The sequence below is a fragment of the Zootoca vivipara genome, chromosome 3 (genome assembly GCF_963506605.1).
Source record: "Zootoca vivipara chromosome 3, rZooViv1.1, whole genome shotgun sequence".
NCBI classification, from domain to species: Eukaryota; Metazoa; Chordata; class Lepidosauria; order Squamata; family Lacertidae; genus Zootoca; species Zootoca vivipara.
Window position 1 is genome coordinate 98,462,095 of NC_083278.1, and position 19,980 is coordinate 98,482,074.

A 19,980-nucleotide genomic window follows, 5' to 3' on the forward strand; every position below is an offset into this window, starting at 1 on the left:
AGCTATTTCAAATGGGCAGGTAGGGAGAGTGCTCTTCCACTCAGGTTGTGCTTGTGGGCTGCCAATTGGACATCTGGCTGGCCTCTGTGAGAACAGAGTGCTGGGCTATATGGACTTTTGACCAGATCCAGCAGTAATCATCTTATATTCTTAAAGTGAGGCATAGCCAGCATCAACAGTAGACTGGGTTCAGAGACTGCTGAGGAACCCATGGGTGAACCCACTGCCTCAGTACAACTGCAGCGATGGCGAGCGTGTCCCAGCATCGTTTGTAACCCCTGAAGTGAAAGACTTTTCTCCTGAGCCACACTCGAACCCACAGCTGGATCCTCTGCCCATGGAGGCTTCACCGAGTGGGGCAGAGCAGCTATGCTAGCTTTCTGACAAGTGTGTTGTTATTGCTTGCCAGGAGGAAAAGGGACAAGGCTGTGGGGTAGGAGTGGGGGAGACATGGCCAAACACTGGATTGGCTTTGCAACATGCCAGCCTCAATGTCACCTTGCTGCTCTCCCTCCCGATAAGCAACTGGCTACCCAAGAAGCTACCATAGCAGTTCTGTCCTACCTGTTGAGCCACACTTCATTTATTTCCATTGCTTGCTCGATGGAAGAATTATTGCCAGTGTGGAAACGCTGGCTCCTTCGGCCTGAAGTGAGATCCGCACTGCACCCCATAGTCACCTTTGACTGGACTTAACCGTCCAGGGGTCAGTTACCTTTTTACCCTACCTAGTTAGTGTGAAATGGAACTAGCATCACATACCAGCTGCCATAGCCATACATCTGCATTCTTTCCTCCCTCTTTGGTTATTCCTGGTCCAAAAATTATAACCTGGGCAACAAACCAAGAAAATGCAATGTGTTACTATGAGAAACATTTGTGTCAATGTAAAATTATTTAACGGAAATTGTTAGAAGATGCATTAACCTTGCCAAAATCTTTGTACAGTGGTACTTCGGGTTACAGACGCTTCAGGTTACAGACTCCGCTAACCCAGAAATAGTACCTCGGATTAAGAACTATGCTTCAGGATGAGAACAGAAATTGTGCTCTGGTGGCACGGTGGCAGCAGGAGGCCCCATTAATGAAAGCACGTCTCAGGTTAAGAACAGTTTCAGGTTAAGAACTGACCTCCAGAACGAATTAAGTTCTTAACCCGAGGTACCACTGTATACCAGAATGTAAAAACAAAATGTAACAATCACATCTACACATTTCTCTCTCTTTCCACCTCTATGGCCTTTGCTCCTGTACTCTTCTGATCCTCCCACTAATAGCTTTGTGCTTTTTATCCATAGCACACACCACTCTTGGGACAGATAGTGCATTTTGCTTTCTCCAGAGGCTTGCACTTGAACTTAATGAGGATATTTTTTGGACTTCAAACAGCTGTGATTCCTCATTTATTTTTCTCTTCTTGTTCCTCCTAATCCCTGTTTAGAAGTTAGGGGCAGATTCCAATGGTTAACCTCGCTGGCACTGGTCTTTGCAGCAATGCTCTGCACATCTTGTTCCAGCTCCTAGAGACTATGGAGACTATGGGCACCAGTCCCAATGCTACCATTTCCACACAAATTGGGAGAGTAGGATTGGCCCAGTGGTAAAGCTCAACCTTTCAATCAGAAAGTTGTTGAATCCTTGGCACCTCCAGCTAAGAGGATTTCAGAGAGCACCATGAGAAAGACTCTTGCCTGACACTTTGGTGAGCGGCTTCTAGTTGCAGTAGAACAGTGCTGAATTAGGCTGGCCAAAGATTTGACTCACTATAAATCAATGAAAGAAGGGAAGATATTAAATGCCAAGAAGTTAGCACCCATCCCTGGCAGCAGAGGGAGAATAATCCCAGACCAAGTCGAAAGTGAGTTAGTCCATTTTAATGTGTTCTGACTGCTTGCCTCTTCAAGGGAGTTTGGCTTCCTAGAGGGGCCAGCCAAGCTTCACTCAGCACTTCCTGATAGCAGGTACCTGTGCCTGACTTTACCATCAGGGGATTAAAAGGAACATTGCCTTATGCTCTCTTCCAGATTGGGTGAATGCTAAAGTGAAAATGGTGGAAGCCTTGATGTGAAGCTGACAGAACATACGAGGGAGTGCATTGTGTGCATCACATTCTGTGTTGCAAAAAGACTAAGGGCATCTATACTGGGCAACAGAGTGTTGGGACAAGTTGTGAGACATGCTGTGACAAGTTTGCTAGGCACCTGGAGGATAAAACCACTCATCTCCATATTGAGTTGACTACTACCATTATTACAGATCCAGGTTGTGCTGTCTGACACAATGCCTTGCCTGGTCTATTATTCCTCTTCCTCGGTAGAAATTCCATTTCATTTCTTTAAACCAAAGCCACCTTCCACATTGGGCAAAGTTACGATGCTTGAAACCGTTTGGGTGATAAATGGCCTTCTGTGCGCCTCTGAAATCTCCTCTTATTCCTTGGCTCTGCTTTATCCTAACACCCTCACTGGGCCCTGTAATTGTCATCACAGACTCTTCTTTGTATACCTCCTCCACAGGTTGTTTGGAAAGTGGCAATGTGAGAATGGGACTTTTCAGTGATGACTCCTGGTTTCAAATGTTCTCCCCAGGGAGGTTTGCCTGGAGCCATTCTTATCTATTTTTAGGGGCCAAGCAAAATGATTTTGGTCCTTAGTTTGAAGGGCTTTGGGTTTTTGTGGGGCAGGATCTGTAATACCTGTTATGTCTGCATAGCTGTGTCTTGGGGGTTTTATTGGTTGTTCGTTACACTTGGTTTTAGTGATTTATTGTTTTTGTAAGTTGATTTTGGTCACTTTTGTGAGGAAAGCAACATCATAATCAATAGAAGATGCATACATGTGGGGGATTTTTCTGACACTGTAAACCAGCTCAAATCAGACTTGATTAATAGAGGTATAGTAGTAATTAATAAACAACAACAACAACAACAATTATTATTATTATTATTATTATTATTATTATTATTGTATCCCACCCATCTGGCTGGGTTTCCCCAGCCACTCTGGATGGCTTCCAACAAATAAAAAAGCATAATAAAACATCAAACATTAAAAACTTCCCGAAGCAGGGCTGCCTTCAGATGTCTTCTAAAAGTTCTAGAGTTATTTATGTCCTTGACATATGATTGGAGGGCGTTCCACATGGAGAGAGCCACTAGAAGGCCCTCTGCATGGCTCCCTGTAACCTCACTTCTTGCAGCGAGAGAACCACCAGAAGGCCCTCAGAGGAGGACCTCAGTGTCTGAGCTGAACAATGGGGTTGAGATGCTCCTTCAAGGCCATTTAGGACTTTAAAGGTCAGCACTAACACTTTGGATTAGTTATATAAATATATATTTTTATTTATGTTTAATGTTAACTGAAAAGGCACATCTAACGTCACTTGTTTGGTCTCTTGATTACTAAATCAGTGTTCGAAGGAAGTGTTGGTGTAAATCACTTTGTGTATTAGCAAGAATCTGTATAGCTCCCTAGAGCTATACTGTTGGGTATACAACTGCTATAGAGTTTCTCCTAGTTCAGGGTTTGGGAACCTGCAGTCTTCCAGACATGGCTTGACTACAACTGCCTTCATCTACTTGGTGTCCAACAGAGATTGGGCAGAGATTACTCATCCTTGTCCAAGGCCAATAGAAGAGAGAGAGAATTGACATCTTCAGGCTAGAGTATCCTTGAGGGACAGTGCATATCATTTATTCTCTGCCCCTAAATAAGATATTAAAAACAAAATAAAAAAAATTCCTTCAGTAGCACCTTAAAGACCAACTAAGTTTTTATTTTGGTATGAGCTTTCGTGTGCATGCACACTTCTTCAGATACACTGGAAACAGAAGTGTCAGACCCTTATATATATACAGAGGGTGGTGGGGGTGGGTGGGGTGGGTGGGAATGGGTGATGGGCTGATGGGAGTGGTAAACCTGTGGATGGCTGTTAACGGCTGCTGATGGCTGCAATTAGTCCTGGGGGGGGGGGGGGAAGCAAGGGCTGAGGCGCTAAAGAAAGCTTGATCATGCATAATGAGATAAGAATCCAATGTCTCTATTCATCCCAGGTGGCTCCATGGTTTTAAGCTTGGTAATGAGTTCCAATTCAGCAACTTCTCTTTCCAGTCTGTTCCTGAAATTTCTCTGTAATAAAACAGCTGCTTTGAGATCTTGTATAGAATGTCCTGGGAGATTGAAGTGTTCTCCTACTTGTGCATGCACACAAAAGCTCATACCAAAATAAAAACTTAGTTGGTCTTTAAGGTGCTACTGAAGGAATTTTTTTATTTTGCTTCGACTCAGACTGTCACAGTGGCCGGAGCGGGCTACTTCAGAGTAACGACTCTACGCAGCTCTGCATTTTATTCTTTTATTGGTGCTGCGTATTTACAGTGCTGAAGTCATTGCTATATACACGGAGCCATGTGTTCAGTCGGGTTCAGAACCTCCGAATGGCTTTTGGCGCGTCTTTCTCCAACACAAAAGCTTTGGCAGACCCATCCTCTTTCCCCTCCTCTTTCTGCGTAATTTCGGAGTTGGGGGGATGGGTCTCCCCCCCTTATTTGCCCCTTCCTGTCCCACCTGGGACCCTGGCTCCTCTACCTTGCCTGAGCCTCGGACACGACTTCCTGCTTCCCCACTGGAATCGGAACTCTCTCTGCTTTCCCCTGTGCTCGGGGATGGGCTTGAACTCAGGAGGGGAGGGACTTCGCGATATCCCCTGTCCCTCACATCCACCCCCCTCCCAAGCTCTCCTTCTCCCCTCCCCAGGTCCCCCCCAGGTGTCGGTGACGACTGGAAGCCTAAGAACTCAGTACTTTCCGAGCCCGTTGATGTGAACACCTCCCCCCAGTCCTGCGAGCCCCCCCCTTCCGCCTGGGAGGACGGGAATCCTAAAAAGTCCGTGGCGTCAGAGCTGGTGGGGGTAAAAATGTTCTGCCAATCTGCTTCTTCCTCTGACTGGGTGGATCTCGGTGACGCCCATACCTCGTCCTCTGGTTCCTCAAACTCCGCTTCCCAGCGCCATGGTGAACTGCTCTCCCGTGCTTCCTCCCCCTCCCCTCCCTTTCCATGTGCCAGGGCTTGGGTCTGTGGGGAAAGAGGGCGTGAAATTCTTCTACCAGGAATTCCTCCTGTATCTGAGTGGCTGGGACCCATTCATTCTGTGACGGTGGAGCATCCTCCCATGCCATGAGGTACTCCAGGCCCCCCACCCCTCTCCGTGAATCAAGGATGGCCGTGGCCTCATTGAGTTGCTCCCTGCCTTCCCTCTCCCCCCCTCCCTCGGGGGTTTGTTCGCTGTCTCGGAGCCTGCTGCTTTCCCTGTACGGCGACAGCAGCGATCTATGAAACACTGGATGCACCCTCATGTCCTCTGGCAGTGCCAGCCTGTATGCCACCGGGTTTACCTGCTGCGTGACCGTGAAAGGGCCCAACCTTCTGGGTGCCAGCTTCTTGCACCTCCCTCTGGTGGGAAGGCCCTCCGAGGACAACCAAACCTTGTCCCCCACCCTGATGACCTCCCCCGGTCGCCTGTGGCGATCTGCCCCCTTTTTGTACGCTTCCTTGGCCCTCTCCAAGTGTTCTCTGAGCTGCTGGTGCACCGTCTCCAGCTCCTCTGCCCAATCCTCTGCCTGCGGGCCCTCCTCCTCCTCCTCCCCCTCCCTCTCCGGGAAAGATCTGAGGTCGCGCCCGTAGTTGGCCTTAAAGGGCGACACCCCTGTGGAGACGTGCACCGCATTGTTGTAGGCAAATTCTGCCAGTGGCAGGCGATCCACCCAGTCCGTTTGCCTCTGGCTGACGTAGCATCTCAGGTACTGCTGCAGAATGGCGTTGACCCTCTCTGCCTGTCCATTGGTCTGCGGGTGCCGAGCCGTCGACAAGCTAACCTCCACCTGCAGGAGGTTCATGAGCCGCCTCCAGAACCTGGAAACAAATTGGCGGCCTCTATCCGAAATAACCCTTAAAGGTAATCCGTGCAATCTGAATACGTGGTCAACAAACAGTTTGGCTGTCTCTTCTGCAGAGACCGCCCTGGCACACGGTATAAAATGGCACATTTTGGACATAAGGTCCACCACCACCAACACTGCGGTCTTGCCCCTGGACGACGGCAGGTCTGTGATGAAGTCCATTGACACTACTTCCCACGGCCTGTGCGGGGTGGCTAATGGCTCCAGCAACCCTGCTGGTGCTGCTCTGACCACCTTTGCTCGTTGGCAGGTGTCACAGCCCCGTACATAGTCTCTAACATCTTCCCGCACCCCTGGCCACCAGAAGTGTCTCATGACTAGGTGAGCGGTTTTGTCCCTTCCAAAATGACCCGCCGTTGGGTTGTCGTGCATCTGCTTGAGGACCTTACGTCTAAGCTGGGTGGTGGGCAGGTACAGTGCACCCTTGTAGAAAAGCAGTCCCCTGCGGTCTGTGAAGTCTTTTGCCTGCTCCCTCCCCCCTCTCAGTTCTCTGAAGATGCGGGTGGCAAATTCATCAGCTGCTGTCAGTGCTGTGAGTTCTGCCTCGCTCACCACTGCTGCTCCGCAGGACCATGCTGATGGGGGGAAAATGTGCCTGGGTGCTGGTGGCAACTCCTCCTCCATGTACTCTGGCTTGCGGGATAGGGCATCCGCCCTGACATTCTGCTCCCCCGGGATGTAGTGGATGGAGAAGTTGAAGTTCGAGAAGAACTCTGCCCACCGTATCTGCCGCTGGTTGAGCACCCTGGCAGTTCTCCAGAACTCCAGGTTCTTGTGGTCTGTGCACACCTGGATGGGGTGCTTGGCGCCCACCAGGAAGTGTCGCCAGTGCTGGAACGCAGCGTGGATCGCGAGAAGTTCCCTATCAAACACTGTGTAGTTGCGTTCTGGCTGGGTCAGCTTCCTGGAGAAGAAGGCACAGGGTCTCCACTCTCTGTTGGCGTCCAGTTACAACAGAATCGCTCCCAAAGCCTTGTCTGAAGCATCTGTCTCCAGGCGTAGGGGCGCATCCTGCACCACGTGGAACAGGTGCTGGTCTGAAGCGAACACCCTCTTGAGGCTTTCGAACGCTGCTTGCGCCTCCGGTGTCCACCGGAACTTCTGCTTGCCTCTCAGGCAGTCGGTGATAGGAGCCGTGACACGAGAGAAGTTCTTGATGAACTTCCTGTAGAAGTTAGCGAAGCCTAGTAGGCGTTGGGCATCTTTGCGCGTCCTGTGGCTGTGCCAGTCCAGGATGGCCTGCACCTTGTCCTTGTCCATCGCCAGCCCCTTGTCTGACAGCTTCTAGCCTAGGAAGTCCACCTCTTTGGTGTGAAACTTGCACTTCTCCAGCTTCACATACAGGTGGTTCTCCTTCAGGCGCTGCAACACCTCCCTGACATCCTTCACATGCTGCACTGGGTCATTGGAATAGATAAGGATGTCATCTAGGAAGACCAAGCAGTTCTTGAAGAGGAGGGACCCCAGGACGTGGTGCATGAAGGCCTGGAAGCATGCTGAGCCCCCTTGCAACCCGAAGGGCATCACCAGATATTCAAAAGAGCCCAGAGGCGTGAACATCGTGGTTTTCCACTCATCGCCTTCCCGGATCCTGATCAAGGTCTAGCTTGGTGAAAATCTTGCCCCTGCGTGCCGCTGTCAGGAGATCATCCACTCTGGGCATGGGGAAAGCCACTGGCTCTGTCACTGAATTCAGTCGTCTGAAATCCACCACAAGACGGCGCTGTTGCGTGTCTTTCTTGTCCACCCAGAAGACTGGGCTGCCCCCTGCTGCCTTGCTTTCTCTGATGAACCCCCGCTTGAGGTTCTTGTCGATAAAAGCGCGCAGATCCTCCAGTTCCTGATCTGACATGGCGTACAGCTTGGCTGGGGGTATAGTTGCCCCTGGCACCAGGTTGATCTGGCAGTCGAAAGGCCTGTGTGGGGGTAGGTGGTCGGACTCCGCTTCGCTGAAGACCTCCTGCAGGTCCCAGTACGGCTTGGGTATCGCCTCACCCCCTTTGACGTGCATGGTGGCCACCGTGGCTATTGGAGGCCCCTCCCCTGGTTGGTGCTGCATGCAATGTTCCAGACAAAAGTCCGACCCAAACGTGATGCATCTCTGGTGCCAACTGATGGAGGGGTCGTGGCGCGCCAGCCAGCTCATGCCCAAGACGATGGGGGGGTCTGAGATGGTGGTGACGTTGAATGCCAGTGTCTCAGAGTGCCTTCCCACCGTCATTCTCATGGGGGGGGTTTGATGAGTGATGGCCCCTCCCAGCAGCTCCCTGCCGTCAATGGTGGCTACGTGCAAGGGAAAGTCCAGCTGCAGAAGCTGTATTTGGTGCTCTTCTGCAAAGTTTCTCGAGAAGAAGTTGGCAGATGCACCACTGTCAATTAAGGCGAGGACTGTCAGGGGATAGCCATTTGGGAGCGTTAACGTCACTTCTAGAACCACTCCTGCTCTGGGAGGGGTGGGCTGGCTCTGCTCCGCGCTGTGCGGGTGGGCGGGCTGGGGCTGTTGTCTGCTGACTGCGCCTGGCTGCTGCCCCTTGTCTCCTGCAACCAGGCTTTCCCGTTTCCCTGCTGTGGTGCTGCGTCAGAGGGGGAGGGCACAATCGTTCCCGCCTTTCCTTGCCACTCTCTGCGATGTGGGCAGTCTCTGACGAGATGCTGGGGGGAGTTGCAGAGAAAGCAATTCCCGCCCCTTCCCTCCTTGCGTCTTGTCGCCGCTAGGGTTTGAAAAGCCCGCGCGCGCGCGCTATCAATTTGCATGGGTTCCTGGTCCTGGCTGGTCCCAGGCGTGGCTTGGAAGGGTTGTTGGGGGAGTGGCTTCTCCTGCGACCGTGGGAACCAAGCCCGCTTTGCGCGCGTTGCTTGCTTGTCGTTCCACCGGGATTCCTGTCTCACCCCCACCGCCAGAGCCGCTTTGCTCAGCTGATCCATATTACTGGGCTTTGGACCTCTCGAGAGCTCATCTTTCACATCCTCATTCAACCCCAGGTAGAACGCCGCTTCCATCGGAGGCGAGTGCAGTTCCCACCCCAGTCTGTGCACTAGCATGGTGAATCTCGCCCAATATTCGCGAACTGTCATTGTTCTTTGCCTTAAATTATGCAGTTCCTCCTTGGTCTGGTCCATATGACTATCGGACGCATACATCGTTTTTAAAGCCTCTAGAAATAGTTTGACATTCTTCATGCAAGGATTTTTTGTCGCGATTAACGGTCTTAGCCACTCCCTGGCTGCCCCTGTAAGGTGTTCCACAATAAACGCTACCCTGTGCTCATCATCAGGGAACTCATCATGGTGCAGCTCAAGAGCATACACGATCTCAGTCTCAAAGCCATGATATTCCCTCGGGTCTCCATTGAACTTGCTTACTAGGGTCCCCGCTCTCTTTCCCGGCAGCACTTGGAGTTGGGGGGCCCCTCCCGCCTTGTTTTTCTCGGCATCCAGCTTGTTTTGGAGCTCTACCGCCACCGCCCTTAATTGCTGCTCTTTTTCCTGAAGCGCTCTCACCTGTTCTGCAAGTTGTAGCCGGTCCTCCTGGACCTTCTTGGTTTCTTCTTTAGCTGCCTTTAATTCCCCCTGTGCCTGCAGCGCCAGTTGCTGCAGGTCCTGTTGGGCTTTCTCCGCGATCTGCCGCCATTTCTCCGCCTCTGACGCACTCATCCCGGCAACTCCAAAGTAGCCCAAAAAAAGATTCGGAGGTTGCTGTCACAGTGGCCGGAGCGGGCTACTTCAGAGTAACGACTCTACGCAGCTCTGCATTTTATTCTTTTATTGGTGCTGCGTATTTACAGTGCTGAAGTCATTGCTATATACACGGAGCCATGTGTTCAGTCGGGTTCAGAACCTCCGAATGGCTTTTGGCGCGTCTTTCTCCAACACAAAAGCTTTGGCAGACCCATCCTCTTTCCCCTCCTCTTTCTGCGTAATTCCGGAGTTGGGGGGATGGGTCTCTCCCCCTTATTTGCCCCTTCCTGTCCCACCTGGGACCCTGGCTCCTCTACCTTGCCTGAGCCTCGGACACGACTTCCTGCTTCCCCACTGGAATCGGAACTCTCTCTGCTTTCCCCTGTGCTCGGGGATGGGCTTGAACTCAGGAGGGGAGGGACTTCGCGATATCCCCTGTCCCTCACACAGACCAACACGGCTACCTACCTATATTAAAAACACTTCTCAACAGGAGGCTGCCTGTTCACTTGAAAAAATAATTCACCCAACTCCTCCTTTTCAAAGTACTCAAGGTTTTTTTACCTCAGTTTCAGAGCTGTCTCCAAAAAGTCTGGTGGATTTCTTCTGATCTATCTCTTCACGATGATCGTTGAGCCAGCCTTGAAAGGAAAAAGGATCCATGACCTTGGCTTTGTTTAACGGGAAAGGCGTTTCTTTCAAAAGTTCATCTAAAAACAAAGAAAATCTAGAGGTAGTATATATATGATAGCTTTAGAAGTGGTGACACGTGTTTGCCCATCAGAAAGCTTATTGCAAGAACATACAATATTGTCATATTAATGCTTGGTGTTTCAGAAGATTCAAACATGCGGGTAGAAAAGGACAAGGGCCAAATTTCAAATTATCTAACAGTCCACAACAGCTCCATTGCTTCTCCTGCCCTTCACCAGCTTCTTTAAACCTGCCACCCATTAGGTCTTTCAACTCCTCCTTTGTCATAAATACAGACAACATTAAGCAGACTCGTTTACTGCCACTACTCATTACCTCCCTACTGTGCGCTCAAATGCCTTCTAGGGGTTCTCTTGGCCAATATGGAACAAAACTGATTACGCAGCACTTCAGAATTTAATACCCTGCATTTCCTGATTGTTTTGAAACCGCCTGAAACACTCTCTGCCCTTTCAAATCCCGTTCTGAGGTTCACAGTTTTGCACCCTGTGAAATTAACTTCAGTCTCTTAACTAAATGCAAAGGTGAAATCTTCTCCCACACTCCCATTTTCTTCTCCAAAAGCCACGGGGTACTCTCTCAAAATATGTCTCTGGGGTGCTTTTTCAGTAATGGTCCAAATAAGATGCAGAAAAAGGCAACGTCTCTCTGTGGTATCCCAAGTAGTAATGAAGGACATTAGGTAAGCATCAGTAGTATAGTCAGCCAGGGGTGGGGTAGTGCGATTGTGTTCATTTGGCCTACTTTAGAACCTTCCTGTATCCTGTATAATTGTTTTTGCAGATCAGGTTTAGATCATAGCTGCCAACTTACCCCTTTTTTACAGGGATTTTCCCTTATGCTGAATAGGCTTCCTCGCGAGAAAAGCGAAAACTTGGCAGCTATGGTTTAGATGTGAAAAAGTGTACGGCACTGGGAATAGCAAAGACATGGCATCAAAATTTATAGTTAAAAAAACCCCAAACAGATAAGAAACTTGTTAAAACCGTGCAGATCTCTGGCAAGAAAGTGCTATTCCTGGTAATTGGCCTCCAAAGTCTTTTAATTTTAAAAACCCTCAGACCAATACTTTATGCATGGTGGAGCAGCACAAGCTGGGCAGCTTCTTTCCAGCACCTGCCTTCCCAATGCCGAGAGTCACTCTTAGTTCTGGGGAAGGAAGAGGCTTAGCAGAGGTAGTCCAGTGCTCCTGCCACCATGTTTGCACCACACTGAACTCCCTACCCTGTGTCTCACCTTTAAGGAATGCTCAGTGTTGGGAATACAGGTGAGCATGTTGCATATTTAACAGATTAATTGTGCTGCAGAAAGCATGTTGGGGAGACCACATGTTCAGGAAACAATGAAGAAACACAGAAATATCTTTTGCTTAGCTTTAATTACAAAAACAAAAACTCCTCTTACATTAAATACTGGCCTTGGTCCAGTATACCTGAAGGAGCGTCTCCACCCCCATCGTTCTGCCCGGACACTGAGGTCCAGCGCCGAGGGCCTTCTGGTGGTTCCCTCATTGCGAGAAGCCAAGTTGCAGGGAACCAGGCAGAGGGCCTTCTTGGTAGTGGCACCCGCCCTGTGGAACGCCCTCCCATCAGATGTCAAAGAGAAAAACAGCTACCAGACTTTTAGAGGACTTCTGAAGGCAGCCCTGTTTAGGGAAGCTTTTAATGTTTAATGGATTATTGTATGGGTGGGGTATAAATAATAAATTATTATTATTATTATTATTATTATTATTATTATTATTATTATTATTATATTATATCTATAAGTATGACCCATTCACCAAGGTACTGAGAGAGGTACATGCTGCTCTTTATACAGTATACTATACCCAATTGCTGACATAGCTTAATCAACACAACTTAACAGGTTCAATAATGAACCTTAATACAGTATTTAAAGAAACCATTCAACAGAGGAATGTTGCCCTGCCTAGCCCCCCCCCCCCGGGATGGCTGCTGAATCTAGTGATGTTTTATAGGTAGAGATGGAGAAGAAATTCAGTTTAGTGAGGACTTGCAATGCATTACCTAACTGGAAGTTCCTGAAACAACAGGCAAATCTTTAAGATTTGCACTTCTCTACATTTTACGATGCAGTTCCCCAACGAAATGATGCATACAAAAATGTGTATATTAAAGTCTGCATCAAACTGCAAATGTTCCTGAAAACAACATATAAAATACAAAATTGCATTGCCAAAAAAAGTGCATGCCAGGCAAAATTGCAGATAAAAGGAGGAAATTTCACTAAAATGCTGATGAATTTTTATGGGATTTTTTATTTAAAAAATCACATACTGATACAGACATGTGAAATGACTTGAAAATGGGAAACTGAAACCAAAATGGGCAGATTCACCCACCCTTATTCCAGCGACTTGTCATGTACATTAACATGCTTGAACAACAAGGATGACTTCACTTAACTAAATGAACAATTGATGCAGAAAACAGGTCACAAAGATGATGGTTTTCTTCTTGTAACAACCAGCTATTTTTCTTGCATTTCCCTCCTACCTTTCATTCAAGGCTGCCCAGAGCAGCTTTTTTTTTTAAAAAAAAGTTTTTATGAAACAAATTTAACAAAACATACCATCAATCAATATAGCCAATTACATTTTTTACCCTCTCCTCTCCTCCCCTCCCCTCCCATCCCATCCCATCCCACCCTCCCGAGACTTCCCTCAGCCCGCCCGTTTGCTTACACATGTTATTCTCTGCATGTTATAAAATTGTACATATCTTTGCCTTATCTGTACTTATCTGTTCTACTAATAAATTGTGGATGTTTATTCCAAACCTGCCAAGGAGCACAAGTCCTTTTGTGGTCTTTTAAAATAGTTTGTGAAAAGCTCCCATTCTTCCTTAAAGTCACGGTTGTCATTCTCTCGTAATTTATATGTTAACTACTATGAATGGAAGGCATGCATGACACAAGGTAACTTCTACTAGATCTTTAAAGAAGGTGAAGGAATCTGTGTGTCACTCCCATTTTGGTGGCAGCCAAATGATTACCACTAGTTCTAGTGTAGCACCCAGTTAGGGGTGAACCAGGAATGGGGGGGGGCCTCATAGCTTTCCAGATGTTTTGCTGAACTACAACTCACATCATCCCTGACCTTGCTGGTTGGGGGCTGATGGGAACCAGAGGAAAACATAATATGGGAGGCTCACAGCTTCTCCATCCCTGGGATAAGGTAAAGGTAAAGGGACCCCTGACAATTAGGTCCAGTCGTGAGCGACTCTGGGGTTACGGCGCTCATCTCGCGTTATTGGCCAAGGGAGCCGGCGTACAGCTTCCAGGTCATGTGGCCATCATGACAAAGGCACTTCTGGCGAACTAGAGCAGCACACGGAAACGCTGTTTACCTTCCCGCTGTAGCGGTACCTATTTATCTACTTGCACTTTGACGTGCTTTCAAACTGCTAGGTTTATCCCTGGGATAAACCACTGTAAAACTCAGCGGCTATTGTTAAAATGCAATTATAGCATTTGCCGTTTTTTAATCTACTCTGTCTGTTGTGTCAAGCTTAAGAGACAAACCGGCTCTTCAAGCAGTCTAGCTTCTTTGTAACTAGAAGTAAACACAAGTGGTTTTTGTTATTGTTCATATAATAGAGAAGGAGGGAGAAATACTCTCATAAGCGTTTTTTTTTTTGGGGGGGGATAAAAACCTTAGACACAGCACAATAGCTCCTCTTTTGCTTTGTAATACTTTTAACCATGGAAGCCGCCCGTGGGGCAGTGTGCAAACAATCATCCCTAAGAGCTCTCCTAATACTAATATTTCACCATGGGAACTGAACTGAACCACCGAGAACCTTTTCCACAAGTTTATTGAAGCTGTCAGAGGAAGCACAAACACTCCGGAGCAAAGTTTTCCTCTTTCTGGTGACAAGCTTTGTTAGAAAGCTATGTATTTTAATTTTTTTGAGATTCTGAAAAGCTCAGAGAAAGCTAGGCAGTAAATCCATCTCCCTGTTGTCGCTACCCTTTAATTCTGGCAGAGTCTCAGTTAAGAGAGAGAGAGAGAGGAGAAAGTGAACATTTCTCCTGCAGAAGTTATTTCATTTGGAGCACTGTTTAAAGGAAGACAGTGGTTCTGTACATACCATACATTTAAATCACATCCACCACCACCACCAAATCCTGGAAGCTGTTAAGGATGCTGAGATTGGGAATAGTAGCTCTGTGAGTAGTAAACTACAGTTCCCAGGATTCCCAAGGTGTGTGTGCTTTGAATGTGTCATGTGTACACAGCCAGTACAGCCAGTAATAATAGGGATTTTTTGTTTTTGCTTTTGCTGTTAATTAAGCTTTCCTTAAGTGATGCGGGTGGCGCTGTGGTCTAAACCACAGAGCCTAGGGCTTGCCGATCAGAAGGTCGGCAGTTTGAATCCCCGCGACGGGGTGAGCTCCCGTTGCTTGGTCCCAGCTCCTGCCAACCTAGCAGTTCGAAAGCACGTCAAAGTGCAAGTAGACAAATAGGTACCGCTCTGGCAGGAAGGTAAACGGCGTTTCCGTGCGCTGCTCTGGTTTCACCAGAAGCAACTTAGTCATGCTGGCCACATGACCCAGAAGCTGTACACCGGCTCCCTCAGCCAGTAAATCAAGATGAGCACCGCAACCCCAGAGTCGTCCACGACTGGATCTAATCATAGCTGCCAAGTTTTCCCTTTTCTCACGAGGAAGCCTATTCAGCATAAGGGAATTTCCCTTAAAAAAAGGGATAACTTGGCAGCTATGGATCTAATGGTCAGGGGTCCCTTTACCTTTACCTTTTAAAGTTTTCCTTAAGGGGGAAAAAACCCCACCCATATTATTGCTTGTTGAATAATTGCTTTGATTCTGAAATCAGTTTATATTACCTGGGTTGGGTTTTCCAGTCTGATACTGCCTTGAGCTGAAAAACCTGGAATGACAAATGTTAAAGGAGTAAAACTTTTCAGACTAATATAGGTAACCAAATTGTATGTCTGGGTGACATTACAAATACATGTTTGCTTTTCCACTCCCTCTGCGAGAAGTGAAGCAACAGGGAACTAGGCAGAGGGCCTTCTCGGTAGTGGCACCTGCCCTGTGGAAAGCCCTCCCTTAGATGTCAAGGAAATAAACAACTATTTGACTTTCAGAAGACATCTTCAGGGAGGTTTTTAATGGTTGATGTTTCATTGTGTTTTCAATCTTTTGTTGTGGCCACCCAGATAGTTAGATGAGCAGCATATAACAACAACAACAGCAGCAGCAGCAGCAACAACAACAACAACAACTTGGGCCCATTAATTTCAGTGGGTCAGCTCTGAATAAAAGTTATTTGAATACAACCCAGTGCAATAAAATGGAGAAGACTTACTCTTGGATTATTGGGATAAGTTGTGTGCCAAGGTCTTCACAGTAAAACCATCTCTCAAAAAGGACATTGGTTGATTCTCCAACGTAGTATCTGACAAAAGGGTGGGGGAGGAACTGCATTAAGTGGTTGTATCATATAGAATGAAAGACTGTGTTATTTTACTCTCTAAATGCGTTTCAAAATATTATGCACTGGTAAAAACAAATATATGTATATTTGATTTGAATTTATCTGCACTGGGTAGCACAATAAAATCCGGCATCACTGAGAATCTTGAAGTCCGATTTCAACTTAGATTGAACTTCAGTTCATTTTAAGAAGCTTAGATGTTAATTCAAATACAGTTAATTCAAATACATGGCAGCACAGTATTGTCTCTGCACTGATGGGCAGAAGATCTCCAGGATTTGAAGCTGAGCACATTTCCAGCCCAACCTAGAGATGCCAGGCCCTCTGTGTGCAAATATGTGCCGTCCCACTGATCTATGGCTCTTTCCTCAATATGTTATTTACTACACATTGCATAGTTGCTGACATCCATCTGTCTAGAGAGACAATGCAATGTGCTTCTAGGAGTGAAGTCAAACTGCTGCATTATCAGCACTGAAGTGAGCTCCCTGGAATGTCTGGGATGTTACAGGAGGGGTAGTACCTATGGGGGGGGAAAAAGACACACATTGTGCTCCGTATGGACTAGTTTGTCCCACTTTGGTCTCCACCCTGCACCCAGATCTCACCTGTGACTCCTAGAAGCTACCAGCATGCAACCACACCAGCTAAACCAGGTGAGGGTAGCTGATGGTGTCTCAAACCCTCAGTGAGTTAGGGACTTCCCCCTGAATGATGAGTGTTTCCCCCTGAATGATGGTGTTTCCTGCTTGGCAGGGGGTTGGACTGGATAGCCCTTGTGGTCTCTTCCAACTCTATGATTCTATGAATGTGAAGACAGGCTCTGTTGGATTGAGCGACCAATGGAGGGTTCAGTGGTCAAGAAGGTGGTTTCTGCATGTGCTGTAGAAGGAAGTGAGGAGCAGATGGGGCTCGTCAACCTGGGAAGGTGGCCCATGAAGGAGAAGGAATACTCTGATCCTAAACCTTCGTTGCCTTGTGGGATATCTTTGGGAGAAGAAAATGCTAAGGAGTAAATGCTACACAAATCCAGAGTGGAGGCCCTAAGAGAGTTGGATGGCGCCTTGTACGCCTCCTTCTGGTAACTCCAGCAGCCAAGCTGGTGCCAAACATATAGCTCTGCTTTGCTTTGGACTACATCAGCGAGGCCAAAAGGGGGGTCTTATCATCTGGGCAGCCCAGGACCTCCATACACACTGCCCAGGTTTGCGCCCCGGGGAGGTTACATATTGCATAAGAACTGTATTTATACTACAGTATTTGTATACCTCTTTTTTGAACAAAAATCATTCTCAAAGTTGCTCAAAGTAATAGAATCAGAGTTTTAAGAAGATTATATTTCACCTGAGTCCATCGGTTTCAGTCCTTAATCTTTTTCTCTCAATAACCAATCCCACAGTATTTGCGAATCTCTGAGGGGAATGCGGTATCCTGGCTGGTAAGAGGAACATCTGCCCAGAAAAAAAAAGAAAGGAAGTTGAAACAGTTGCCCATAGTTCATGGCATGAGTGGGGAACCTCAGGCTTGGGGGCCAGATTCTGCTCTATCTGGTCCTCAGAATTCTCCTTTCAATGCCTTGTTTCACCCCCTGAATGTATTCTGGCTGGAATGTGTCCTTGAACTCTGATAATACCTCTTGCTTGTCTGGATGGAAGATACAGAGGTTGTATTGGAAAAATGTTGGAGGGCATACACATGATAAGGGGAGGACTCCAGGAGCACCCAGAGCTTGTTCTGTTTGCTTGTTTTTCTTTTCGTGCAAATGTTCCTATAGCTGAAGAGGTAAGCCACAAGCCAATGGGAAATGTGGCTTGTTTCTTCAGCAGAGAGAACTATGGCAAATACCCCCTTGCTTTATGTGCATATTTCCCCCATTAACCATTTACAAGCCTATGTTTACCTCTCCTTCTTTAATGTAGATATCCTTGTGTTTTCCATTCTCTATTATCTTCAGGCACATATCTCCTTCCAGCTGGTAGAACAACTACAGTGTAGGAGAGGGGAAAACTTAATTTAAAGCATGCATATCACAATACCATATGTACAGTCTGCAAGGGATTCATGTATATTGCAGGGCCCGCACAATCAGTTTTGGGAACCTGTTTACCGTGTTGAACTGTGAAAAATTCAGTATGAGGGAATATGCTGACATCTATTGGATACATGGAAAACTGCAGGCTACGAATGCTAAGATAGGCAAACTGGGTCCTCCAGATGTTTTGGGACTACAATTCCCATCATCCCCGACCATGGGTCCTGTTAGCTAGGGATCATGGGAGTTGTAGTCCCAAAACATCTGGAGGGCCGAGTGTGCCTATGCCTGGGCTAAGATGCTCGCTTTTTAAAAAAATAGTTTAATGATAATAGTCCCCTACTCCTCTATAGACCCAGCCAGAGTAGCCAATGATCAAGCATGATGGAAATAGTAGTCCAACAACATCTAGAGCAGGCATCCCCAAACTGCGGCCCTCCAGATGTTTTGGCCTACAACTCCCATGATCCCTAGCTAACTGGACCAGTGGTCGGGGAAGATGGGAATTGTAGTCCAAAACATCTGGAGGGCCGAAGTTTGGGGATGACTGATCTAGAGAGCATCACATCATAGATACTGCAAGCCTAAGTAAGGGCATTGTACCCAAATCACTAAATGAAAGACTTCCCAATGTGTTACCTCTTCTCCTTCTTCAATATGATAATCCTTCCTTTGGTTTGGCCCACCAACAAACATTACGTTGAGCTGATAATGGTGCCTGGAGGGTAATAAAAAGCCAATTTTTTTAACATAAACTTATGATAAATTAAGGCATAAAAGGATAAAAGAGTAAAGACTCCTCAAACCAGCATTTTTGTATGCAACCTTGCCTAATTGCACAATTTTGCATGCATGTCTTCCCTAATATAAAGCACATCCACATGCTATTTTCATTGGCAGGTGCACTTTTATACACTTTACTTGGTCAACAAACTACACTGCAAAATTTGGAGAAGTTCAGATTTCAAATGACATTCATGTATTGTTTCAAATAGTGTAAATTAGTTAGGTTCGCCTCTACATGAGAGATGAATCAAATTTCTCCCACATCCCTGCTTTCTAACATTCAGAGAGGGAGCTTGCAAAAGAATGAAGCCAGCGAGAGCTGAGTTGTACTTTATATTGTTCACCATCCCTCTCCCCAAGCACTGTGATTGGAAAGTGTTGAATGAGACTTGAGCTCTGGGTTGGGAGATATAGCTCCCAGTGGGCAAAGTCCAACTTCCCAAGCTGGCACCCACCTAATATGGTGTTTTAATTAATAATTGCAACACTCCCAATTCTCCTTCACGCGTTCCTTGTAAGGCTTAGTTTCCAGACCCTTGATCGTCTTGGTTGCCCTCCTCTGCACATGTTCCATTAAAAAAGCAACACAAACCCATTAACTTACATGAGCTTATTGCATACTGGAGGCAAGAAGGCAGCTCTGTTTTCTTCTACCCATTTCTTTACGTTCACAAGCATCTTCTCCATGACTCTTGATAGTGAAGTGCGCCGGAGGAAGGAAATGACTTTGCGTAGCTCAATAGATCATGCCAACTAAGTTTTGCACAACCCTCGTGAGCTGCTATACGTGGTTCTAAGCTACTTTGGAGCGGCAGTGTCTGCTCTAACTGTACCCCCTTTTCAATAGAATGCCAAATCTCTCTGCCTTTCAATCTTCCAAAGGTCTCTTTATTTAGCCAATGATCAACTTGTGCAGGGATAAAGTACACAGCAAGCTGCTTGCATGTTAAGACCTTTAAACCTCCTGCTTAAATAAATTCAGACAAGACTCAAATTTTGGTTAGATTTTTGGCAGAATATAGGCCACAACTTTATTGATTACAGCAAGTGAGTGGTTGCATAGGCTATGGTTTGACTAGCTCCCTGCACCCTTGCAGGTAGCGCTGACTCAGGGTTCCAGAATAGGTCAGCCTAGGGTGACACCCGAATAGGCAGAAAGCTGGGAACAGGCTATGTCCAGCACCCAGATGTCCCCCTGGACCCAGGCACGGGCACAACCGCCTCACAGGGTTGACCAAACCATTGAGTCCCTGGATTCCTTTAACAGAATACCCTTCACATAGGGATGGCGAGAGCGTTCCCGCCATCCCTATCACCTGAACCAGAGCC

General features: G+C 47.2%; 1 protein-coding gene across 3 annotated transcripts in view; it reads right to left on the minus strand.

Moving 5' to 3' along the window:
• Positions 1-19,531, minus strand: part of HAAO (3-hydroxyanthranilate 3,4-dioxygenase) — a 67,182-nt gene extending 47,651 nt beyond the window's left edge. The window contains exons 1-8 of one of the 3 annotated variants that reach the window (XM_060273042.1): positions 19,256-19,524; positions 18,505-18,583; positions 17,734-17,817; positions 17,178-17,284; positions 15,705-15,794; positions 15,220-15,263; positions 10,199-10,344; positions 763-831 (exon numbers count right to left, since the gene is read on the minus strand). In XM_060273042.1, coding sequence (XP_060129025.1) covers positions 763-831; positions 10,199-10,344; positions 15,220-15,263; positions 15,705-15,794; positions 17,178-17,284; positions 17,734-17,817; positions 18,505-18,583; positions 19,256-19,338 — 702 coding nt within the window. In that variant the 5' untranslated portion in view covers positions 19,339-19,524. Of the gene's footprint in view, positions 1-762; positions 832-10,198; positions 10,345-15,219; positions 15,264-15,704; positions 15,795-17,177; positions 17,285-17,733; positions 17,818-18,504; positions 18,584-19,255 lie in introns of all 3 variants that reach the window. The other 2 variants (XM_035111217.2, XM_060273041.1) reach the window with 2 other exon arrangements.
• Positions 19,532-19,980: the final 449 nt, after the last annotated feature.